Here is an 11,587-nt window from a genome sequence, read left to right as displayed (position 1 = left end):
GACTCAGGCAGGAAGATTGCCAGAGCCAAGGAGTTCAACACCAGCCTGGGCAACATAGGGAAACCTCATTTCATAAAAAAAAAAAAAAAAAAAAAAGCAAAATGAAGTCTGAGAGACTCAAAAGAATTCACAAAACAGTCATGCCAATGGTACAATTGTTTTACTGGGATCATTTAAAGATTATTCTATTCAAAAAACTTGGACAACTCTTTTCACTTTCTACAATTGTCTTTTTACAGTAAACAAAATATAACCCCAGAGTTTTACAAATATTTACTTCGGAAAAGATACTACCCTGCAGTTAGTTTGGAAAGAAAATGAATTCCATTCAGAAAGAAATACACTAATAGAACTGTATTTCCAATCCATTTACTTTTTAAGCTATCAAATTTTCTCATTTAAGCCACCTTTTCTGTGTACCGTGTAGAGAACCTTTTGAAAGTGAATTAAAAGTCTTTGCCTTCTTCATTCTGTCGATAAACTCTTGAGAATACTGAGATACCTCCAGATAACCTGTATGTTTTCTCCTGGGAACAAACTTTAGAGCATCTTCCCAACTACCAGTGTTTTTCAGACATAACAAAAGCCGAATCATTTGATCTAAGGTGAGATTTTTAGAACCTATATCCCATTGTAAATATTTATCTAATGGAAGGCATTCTGTTGCCAGCTTCAGCCGCTTTGCCTTGGCTAGGGATGTGCCTGGCTGCATATGCTTATCAACAAAAGACCCAACTACATAAATTTTATCATGCTTGAAGGTAGTCATAACATTAGGAGAATCTGCAGTTAAATATATAATACTGTCCTTTGGAAATAAATCTACATGAGACTTTTCTGTTGCCGTTAAAAGCAATTTGTCCCATTTTTCTCCATACCGCTTAATTAATTCTCTATGATAAGCACCATCTGTTTTAAGATTGCAGAAATAAATATGGAAAGGATCAACATTTCTTCTGTTCCATCCTTCACTTTCTAAAAGTTGGGAAATAGTATTCTGCAGTTCTTTTCGATTCATATAATCCTCATAAGCCATGTCAAAAACCAAGGGTTGTCCAAACTGCATGGCCTGGGCACCCTTCCAGCCCATTGCAATGTCCATATTCCTATCCCAAAGTCGTAAAAATAGAAAGTTTTGCTGTTTATCTTCCTCAGTGGTTTCTAGCAGCTTGCTTTTTATAAATTCTTCCCTTGCTGCTGCTTTTGCTTCCTTTTTTATTTGCCTAGCTTTTTTCATTTTTTCCTTAATATATAAATATTTTAAATATTTTTTTTTTGATGATTTAGAAGCACATTCCATAATGGTTTTGAGCTCATCTTCAGTGATATGTTCTGGTACTTCTCTGCCAAGCAATCTCCACATCTCAATTAACTCTCTGGTGGCAGCTAGAGGATCTTCATCCTTGTTGCTTGAGACTGTTGAAACATCTTCTTGCACACTAGATTTCATTGTTGTTTTCCACCCATCCAATTCTAGCTGTTCAGGAGGGGATGTACTCTCCTTAGTAGAATAGGACAAAGATGGTATTTTGGAAGACATATTTCTCTGCAGAATTGTTGAATATAAATTCCTGCTCTTCCTATGAAGGGTAAATGGCACCAAAAACCTGGCAAAAGGTCTTAAGAAAATGACACTAATACTCATTTTGAGGAACAGACCTGTAAAAAAAACCCCTGCAAAAGAAGATGCAATTAAAAGTTAGACAAATGCAATGTATTTCTGAAACACAAAGTAAAATCTTTATATAACTTTTGTGCTGTACTATTAATTTTTCCTAGACTCCTGTGGCTTAGAGCCTGTGATCACTCACTGTGCAAAAAGTTTAAAACTTATTTGGGCTCTTATTTTACACATGAATTTCACTATTGCTTTAAGTAAAACGATAACCTGAAAATCCTTTTTAGATCTGTATCTAGAGGCCCACAGGATCAATGTTACTGATAACGAAGTTATGTACCACTGATGCAGCTGAGATCATGATGCTATATTCTCCACCATTCTAACTAAGCCTGGATACAGACACCAACACAAAATTCTTCATAAAGGCAACATATGAAGATAAAGGACAGGAAAGTTACAGAAGATGGCAACTGGTAAAAAGCATTTAGGACCTGCCATACCAATGCCCTTGTGTTTCCCAAACAGAAATGTATAGATATCTACTCATCAAAAAACAACAGACTCTTCTCCAGTTCAAACTTTATTTTGCAGCAAATAATGTTATTGCCAAACAAAATGTACTAAATTGGGGCAAATGTATACAAAGCTCCACAATTTTATCCCAAAGGTTTGGCTATCCACATGAAAATAAAGATGCTTAAAGATGTGAAACCAGTGTCAATTATGAAGAAAAAAGAAAAGGAATTCGAATGTTTACAAAATGCAAATGAAACACTTGAAAAAAATTCCTTCTTCCCTTGGCTTCACTTAACGACCCTGCATGCTCCTAGGTCTCCTGCCTCTCTGACCTGTGCACTGATGCCCAGATACCCCCCTCCCTTAAAAGTGGACTTGACTCTGCATTCTATTCTTACTTTCTTTTTTAATCTGTGAGATCTGACCTACTTCTGTACCTTCAATAACCATACATAAGAAAGACACTTCAAATGCAACTAATTGAAATTATTTGTCTACCCTCCTTTCCCAACCTGATCCTTCTTTAGTGTTCCCTTTCAGGGAGGGATACTGCAACCGACCCTGCTGCCTGAGGTAGACATTGGGAGTCATTTCATTACGGTCCTCTGTCACACCCATCATATCTAACCCATTTGAGTTATATTCATTTTACTTTCTACTTTTTAAATCCATTCACTTCTCTTCAACGCCATTTTCCTAACTGCATCTCCTAGCCTTCAGATTTGTTCTCCCAATCTTTAAGCCATTGGAGTCTGTGAATCTGATCAATGGCATTCATATCATTCCCAATGTGTATTTCTAAGCTTATTGCTGTCAGGTTAAAGTCCAAACTTATCAATGTGGTTTACAAAGTTTTTCATGGTATCATCATTTGCTTACCCTTTCAGCTGCAGCTCTATTTTCATCTCATATTTCACATCAAGTAGTCCTCCTATTAGTACTCACAGCACCCTCTACCTATGATAGTACTTTGAACATTGTACTGTAATTGCCTGGTTACCTATTTGCCTCACTAGATGGTAAGGTCTATCTAGTGTCCATCAGGACAGGGACTGTGTCTGTATTGTTAACACTGAACCCAATGCTTGGCAGTTATTTGGCTCACAGTGATCACTCAAATATTTTTCAAATACTGGGCTAATGCTTCTCACATTTAAAAAATGTTCAGACTTCCTTTAAAGAGAAAACAATTACTTTAGGCTTTCAGACCCCTGGGGTCCTCGGGTCTCAATCTCATAAACATTGAATTCAGAAACAAGAGTCTTTTGAGTTTTGTATCAGTAACTGGTAAAAACTTTTGGAATTTCATAGAAATATAAACCCCTTCCTTTCCAACTTGGGCCCAGCAGCAGGATGGCTCCCACAAAGAAGGGTGGGAGAAGGGCTGTTCTGCCATCAACGAAGTGGTGATCTGAAAATACACCATCAACACGGAAAAGTGCATCCATGGAGTGGGCTTGTCCCTTGGGCACTCTTTGCCATAAAAACGGGGACTCCGGATGTGCACACTGACATCAGGTTCAACAAAACTGTCTCAGCCAAAGGAATACGGAATGTCCCATACCACATCTGTGTGTGGTTGTCCAGAAAACATAATGCAGTCGAAGATTCACCAAACAATCTCTATACTTTGGTTACCACTTTCAAAAATCTACAGTCAATGTGGATAAGAACTAACCGCTGGTCGTCAAATAAAGTTATAAACTACCCTTCTTCCCCCCGCCCCCCAAAAAAGGAAACCCAAATTTTAAAAAACTACTAAGGACTTCATTTTGGGAAACATCGCTCTTGTTTCGGGTACTGTATTATAGTTAATTAAATCACTGGGCTTCCTCTTATCTGTGGGCCTTTCTAGTGCACATGTTCTACTAAGTGCATCTCTGGCGTCCTCCCAGCCCAACAAGCACATTGAGAGAAAGAAGAAACGCGCATACCAGAAGTGCAGAGACAGTGGCTTCCGCTGGCGCAAAGAGCAGGGACTCCAAAAGACGCAGGACTAGGCGGTAAAGTGATGCCCAAGGATCGCGATACAGCTCACCGGCAGCTCGCCTACCAGTCCACACATTGCAGATCACTAACCCAGAGCAGCCGCCAGGGCGCCGCCGGAAGTCCCGCCCTCTCCCTCCCGGCGCTGCCTTCTGACGTCACGTCACGCGGGGTTAGCCGGGAAGTTTTCCGGACTCAAAGCTGAGCCTTGGAGGAGACGGCTGTCAGTTGGCAGTGGGGTCCTTGCGGACTACGTTTGCGACTGTCTTGCGGCTTGTAGCTGTTCTCTCTGTCCCCGCGCCGCATTTATCTTAACGCTTTCTAATTCTCCTCTCTTAGCCTGCTCCCTGCTTGGGCCTAGTATTTGTAAGCATTTGCTGATAAAGTACTAAAATAAAACGATCTTTTCGCAAATCCTGCTCAGCTACAAACTCCTTGACGCTAGGACTTTATCTCTTAACCTTTTTGAACAGTTTATCACCAGTATCTGGTACAATGCCTGGAACCTGGTAGGCCACAGTAAATCAATCAATATCTCTCTCCCCCCGCCCCCAGCTCATTTGGAAATTTTACTGTAAAAATTAAGGCACATAAGTTGGTAGCTTTTGGGCCAAACTCCAGCCAGCACGGTGTTTTCAAATATTTTGGTTTAATTGTTTTAAGAACTGGCCGGGCACGGTGGCTCATGCCTGTAATCCTAGCACTCTGGGAGGCCGAGGCGGGCGGATTGTTTGAGCTCTGGAGTTCCAGACCAGCCTGAGCAAGAGCGAGACTCCCGTCTCTACTAAAAAATAGAAAGAAATGATCTGGACAACTAAAAATATATATATAGAAAAAATTAGCCGGGCATGGTGGCGCATGCCTGTAGTCCCAGCTACTCGGGAGGCTGAGGCAGGAGGATCGCTTGAGCCCAGGAGTTTGAGGTTGCTGTGAGCTAGGCTGACGCCACGGCGCTCACTCTAGCCAGGGCAACACAGTGAGACTGTGTCTCAAAAAAAAAAAAAAAAAAAGCATATGACACAAGACCACCTATTGTGGAAAGGTCAGTCTTTTCAGCAAATGGTGCTGAGAAAACTGGATAGCCACATGCAAAGAATGAAACTGGACCCTTACCTAACACCATATAGAAAAATTAACTTAAAATGGATTAAAAACCCAAATATAAGAACAAAAACTTTCTGATGCTCCAAAATTAAGAATAAAAAAATTTAAAAAAGAGCAAAAACTGTAAAACAATATAGGAGGGAACTTTCATGACATTGGGTTTGGTAGATATCATGAACATGACACCAAAAGCATAGGCCAACAATAGAAAAAATAGACAAATTGGACTTCGTAAAAATAAAAAACTTCTGTGCATAAAAGGACACTGTCAAAAGAATGAAAAGGCAACCCACAGAATGGGAGAACATACTTGCAAATCAGATCTCTGTTAAGAAATTAACATGCAGAATGTATAAAGAACTCCTACAATTCAACAACAAAAAACCAAACATTTCTCCAAAGAAGATACGTAAATGGCTAATAAGCACATAAAACGCTGTTCAACATCATTAGTCATTATGGAAAAGTAAATAAAAACCACAATGAGATATCACTTCACGTCCATTAGGATGGCTATTAAAAAGAAAAACAAAACAGGCTGGGCGCGGTGGCTCACGCCTGTAATCCCAGCACTCCGGGAGGCCGAGGCGGGTGCATCGCTCAAGGTCAGCAGTTCGAGACCAGCCTGAACAAGAGTGAGACTCCCGTCTCTACTAAAAAAATAGAAAGAAATGATCTGGACAACTAAAAATATATATATAGAAAAAATTAGCCGGGCATGGTGGTGCATGCCTGTAGTCCCAGGTACTCGGGAGGCTGAGGCAGGAGGATCGCTTGAGCCCAGGAGTTTGAGGTTGCTGTGAGCTAGGCTGACGCCACGGCACTCTAGCCCGGGCAACAGAGCAAGACTCTGTCTCAAAAAATAAAAATAAAAAAAAAAGAAAAAACAAAACAAAACAAAACCCAGAAAAAAATAAGTGTTGACAAAGATGTGGAGAAAATGGAACTCTGTGCATTGCTGGTGGGAATGTAAAATGGTGCAGCTGCTATAAAAAACAGTTTAATGGTTCCTCAGAAAGGCAAATACAGAATTAAAATGTGCAACCATTTCACTCCTAGGTATGTACCCAAAGGAATTGAAAGCAGGGACACAGATAATTGTACTGTAATGTTCCTTGCAGCATATTGACAATGAACAAAAGATGGAAGCAGCCCAAATATTCATGAACAGATGAATGGATAAATAAAATATTGTATATGCATACAATGGAGTATCATTCAATCATAAAATGGAATGAAGTTCTGATACATGCTACAACATGAATAAACTTTCAAGGCATTATATTATACTAAGTGAAATAAGCCAGACAAAAGGACAAATATTGTATGCTTCCACCTTTATGAGGTACCTAGAATAGTATAGAGACAGAAAGTAGAATAATGGTTACTGGGGGCTGGGGAAAAGAAGGAATGGGCAGTTATTGTTTAATGGATTCAGAGTTTCAGTATGGGATGATGAAAAAGTTCTGGAGATGGATACTAGTCATGATTACACAACAGTGTGAACATATTTAGTGCTGTTGAACTATACACTTGAAAATGATTAAACTGCCGAATTTTATGTTAGATATAACTTAGCACAGTAAAGAAGAAGAGGAAGAAGAAACGGTAGGTTATGGCCATTATATAATCTTTTCCAAGTGATTTCCAAACAGAGATCTTGTATAAGATATTGGCTACCATCAAGTTAAAAAGATGAGGCAGGAACAGCAAAATAATCATGAGTTTCCCCCCAAATATGGGAGGAAAAATCAGTAATAAATATCTTCTAATAGTTTAAAAAATAGCAGCAGTGGTCAGGTTGTCTTTTCCTTGTTCAAGATCTTCAAGGGGATATGTCTGAAGTTTTTCCATTAAGTATAATATTTTCTGAAGGTTTCTGACACATAATCTTTGTCAAGTAAGGAAAATTCATTCTCTTAATTTTCTAAGTTTCTTTTTTTTCTTTTTGTTTTTCTTTTCTGTTTTTAGACATAGTCTTGCTCTGTCATCCAGGCTGGAGTGCAGTGGTGCAATCATAGCTTTCTGTAACATTGAATTGGGCTCAATCGATTCTCTTGCCTCAGCCTCCAAAGTGGCTGGGACTATAGGAGCATGCCACTATGCCAAGCTAATTTTAATTTTTTTGTAAAGACAGGGTCTCCCTATGTTGCCCAGGCTGGTGTCAAATTCCTGGGCTCAAGTGATCCTCCTGCCTCGGCCTCCAAAAGTGCTAGGATTATAGATGTGAGCCACTATGCCCAGCCTTCTAAATTTCTTTATGGGAAAAATCTTTGGAAGCATTTCTAAAAATACAGGAGAACATAATTTATGTCTGGGATCTGACCCATTCCAGATTAAGAATATTTTCAGGGTTTAGATAGCTTACCTCCAGAAAAACCACAGTGATTTTTAAAATACATGTTTTGGCATATAAGAAATGGCTTGTGGCCAGGCAAAGTGGCTCACATTTATAATCCTAGCACTCTGGGAGGTCGAGGCAGGAGAAATGCTTGATCTCAGGAGTTCGAGAGCAGCCTGAGTAACATAGTGAGACCTTGTCTCTACTAAAAATAGAAAAATTAGCGGGGCATCATGGCACTCACCTGTAGTCTCAGCTACTCAGGAGGCTGAGGCAGGAGGATTGCTTGAGGCCAGGAGTTAGAGGCTGCTGCATACATACATTTGAAAAGCAGAGAATGAAATTATGAAAAAAAAGAGAGAGCAGAGAGGTCTCTTCCCTTATTTTCTACAGGGCGAATTAAGCCTCTTAATATGTTTTATATGTAAAACAACTGGAAGGACTGATTTTTTTTTTCTCTACCATATATTTATGGTAGAGACGGGGTCTCACTCTTGCTGAGGCTGGCCTCAAACTCCTGGCCTCAAACGATCCTCCCGCCTCAGCCTCCCAGAGTGCTAGGATTGCAGGCGTGAGCCACCACATCTGGCCTGGAAGGACTGGTCTTAAAAGGTGAGATGCATCAGTTCTTTTACTACAGGAGGGAAACAAATGTTTCAGTTCATTTGGGTCTTTGGGTGTATAAAACAGGGATTCAGTCAACAAACTCCTTTTGTTGCTTTCCTCAGGGAAGGAACTATGGGCCCAATGAAATCCATGAAAACTCTCACCTCACATGAGGTAGATTCAGCTTTATTACTGACAAAGATTCTTTGCTTGACCAACCGTTAGTCAGGCTTCTGAAACTTCAACTAAGTCCAACTGTACACTTCCTTGTAAAATCCAGTTTTGGAATGAACTCTGCTAAGTCAGTTTAGCAAGAACCCCCCACCTTCAATATCTGATCACCCTCAATATCCGGTCAGGTTCTTTATCTTCCATTATTTCCCAGGTAAGTTCTGATCACCTTGGCCTGTCTTCGGCAAGAATTCGTTAGGTTTTTTTTTTTTTTTTTTTTAGCCAGAATCATCTATACCCCTTCTTCCAGTGAATTTTACATTCACTGACCCTCATGTACTTCTTGGCTATAAATTCCCACTTGCCCATGCTATATTTGGATTTGAGCCTAATCTCTCTCCTCCACTGCAAAATCCCATTGCTGTAGTCCCTATAGCTATTGCACAGTTCTGAATACAGTCTTCCTCACCACACTTTAATAAGTATTATTAATTTTTTTTATTTTACATTACCTCCTAACCATTCCTATTCCTTCTAATGGCAGTTCATAAAATGTGGTCCCCAGACCATTAGCACCAGCATCACTTGGAAACTAGTTAGAAATGTAAATTTTTGGGCTCTACCTACTTATTTTACTAAATCAGAACCCCTGGAGTGGGCCCAGCAATCTTTATCTTAACAAGATTGCCAGATTATCCTGATGCACTCTAAAGTTAGAGAACCAGTGCTTTTGAAGAAACCTTGAAAAGAAAGTAAGTGTAATTTCCAGTCAAAGAGACTTCCCGTAGCAAATTTGCAAAAATAACATTTTCCTGTTTTGTTGAAATATGTTTAGTCTAGTATTGGGAAGTGACACACAAATTTGGTATACCTTAAGAACAATGATTACTACAGCCCAACCAAGTTCATTGCCTGCTCCTGAAGAGGAAGCCAATACACTGAGACAGCAGGGGTTACAGCAGAGAAAGAGTTTAATATTGCAGGCACTGTGTGAGGAGACAGGAGGAATTTCTCAATCTGTCTCCAAGAGAATTTGGGAGAAAGGGTTTTTAAAGATAGTTTGGCGAGCAAAGGGCTAGGCAATTGGGTCTGCTTATTGGTAGAGGATGAACTCATAGGGTTGGGATGCAGAGTTCATCTTGTCAGTTGTGCAATTTTCTTGGTGGACAGTTCTCGAGGCTGTTGGATCTATTCCTACACCAATCCACAGGTCTGGTTGGCATCAGTGAGTCCCCCCAAAATGCAGAGTCTGAAAAATACTTCAAACACCAGTCTTAGGCTTTACAATAACAATGTTGTCTATAGAAGCACAAGCCTTGGGCTTTACAATAGCAATGCTATCTATAGAAGTAGTGGGAAGTTCACAAATCTTGCACCTGTCAGGGAGGATAGTGCCATTAAAGCAGTAACCAGTCACAGCAGTAGGAAGTTAGGGAACAATGGCTGGTTAACTTCTGGCTATATCTATACTTTTATAAAAATCAGACTTTGATTACTATTTATACCTTATGACTCTACATTGTTTTAACATAGACAGTTTTATGATCATAGCCAATTAACTCCAACTATTTTCTCCAAGAAAGGAAAAAATCATTACTTGGTGATGTCAAGGTTCTTAGGATTTTCCTGAAGACTTCCCCATACCAGTTTTCTCTCTGTCAGCACACATCCCTGGTCTGCAGCTTATAGCCAAAAAACCAGAGATGTCCTTTTTTTGACTTCAAGCTGTAAAGACAGATCAATATCAGAAGCCAGAGTAAGGCAATAGTAAGGGACTAGGTGAGAAAGTTTAAAATAAGCTTTGTTTTCAACAAAAGCATTTCCTGTCTGGAGCAAAAATGGTGATGTTTTGTAGAGAAAAATAATTTTTAAATATACAGAGCCATAATATTTATCAAAACATGAAATATTTAAAAGTGACAAGATAAACATGTTCCCTGTCTTAGGCATTTGGGCTGCAATTGTTAAAGAAAAAAATTATCCAATGATACTTGTTAAAGTATAGTAAGGAAGACTTTATTTAGGATTATGCAATAGGTAGGGACTATAGCAATGGGATTTTTCAGTGGAGAGAGATTGTGCTCAACTCTAAATACATAAATACAGCATATGCAAGTAGGAATTTATAGCCAAGGAGTAGGGTAGGGGTCAGTGGATAGAAAATTACTAAGAGGAAATATCAGGGCTGGGGAGATTCTTGCTAAAGACAGGCCGGTGATCAGATATCACCTGTGGGAAGGTGGAGGATGAGGAACCTGATCCAACATTGAGGGTGATCACGTATTGAGGGTGTTGGGGCTGGGGTTCTTGCTAAACTGATTTAGCAGAGTTTTTTACTAAAATTGGATTTTATAAGGAAATGCACAGATGAGCCTGTGAGCAAGTTTAGGAGCCTGACTAAAGTTTGGCCAAGCAAAAAAATTGTTGCTGTAACAAAAATACCATAGACTGGGTGGCTTATAAACAATAGAAAGGTATTTCTCACAGTTTTGGAGGTTAGTATCAAGATGCCAACAGATTCTGTGACTTCCGAGGGCCCATTTTCTGGTTCATAGATGGCCATCTCTTCACTGGGTCCTCCCATGACAGAAGGGGCAAGAGAGCTCTCTCCTCTTTTATAAGGACACTAATCCCATTCATGAGGTTTGAACCCTTGTGATCTAATCACACTCCACTTCCAAATACCATCATGCTGGGGATTAGGTTTCAACATAAGAATATTATTGGCCAAGGGGAGAGGGAGGGACAAAAACATCCAGTCTATAGCACTCCCAGAGCAAAGATACAACCAACAACTCTTATAACCAACAACTAAGTTGAGCTACTTTATTATTAGCCTGCTTAGTCCAGTTTTAGCAAGAATCCTGTTGAGTCAGTTTAGTGATATCCCTCCACCCTTGGTATCTAATCACCTTCAATATCTGATCAAATTTCTCACACTTCACCCATGATACCTTATCACCTGGACTACCTTCAGCAAGAATCCCGCTTAACCCCGATGTTTCCTCTTAGTACTTTTTCATCCACTGACCCCACCCTGTTCCTTGGCTATAAATCCCCACTTCTTGTGTTCAGAGTTTAGCCCACTCTCTCTTCCCTGCTGCAAATCCCCTGCTACAGTAGACCTGTCACTCCATGAATTAATATTAAACGTGTTTTGGGACAGGATTTGTCTTAGGAGTTTTACAGAATTTTGCCCTGAAAGAATATGTGAACGTGTTGGTTTGCATTTCAAATGCTGT

At 39.7% G+C, this 11,587-nt stretch overlaps 1 protein-coding gene across 1 annotated transcript; it reads right to left on the bottom strand.

The window, feature by feature from the left end:
• Positions 1-198: 198 nt before the first annotated feature.
• On the bottom strand, positions 199-4,208 carry TRMT10C (tRNA methyltransferase 10 homolog C (S. cerevisiae)). Its single transcript, XM_012652838.1, has 2 exons — positions 4,072-4,208; positions 199-1,674 (listed from the first exon to the last, which is right to left on the bottom strand). The coding sequence occupies exon 2, from the start codon at positions 1,643-1,645 to the stop codon at positions 395-397; it is 1,251 nt and encodes a 416-aa protein (XP_012508292.1). The 5' UTR covers positions 1,646-1,674; positions 4,072-4,208; the 3' UTR covers positions 199-394.
• Positions 4,209-11,587: the final 7,379 nt, after the last annotated feature.

Source organism: Propithecus coquereli, unplaced genomic scaffold (assembly GCF_000956105.1).
Source record: "Propithecus coquereli isolate 6110/MARCELLA unplaced genomic scaffold, Pcoq_1.0 Scaffold40, whole genome shotgun sequence".
NCBI lineage: Eukaryota > Metazoa > Chordata > Mammalia > Primates > Indriidae > Propithecus > Propithecus coquereli.
This window is presented reverse-complemented; position numbering and strand designations above follow the sequence as displayed.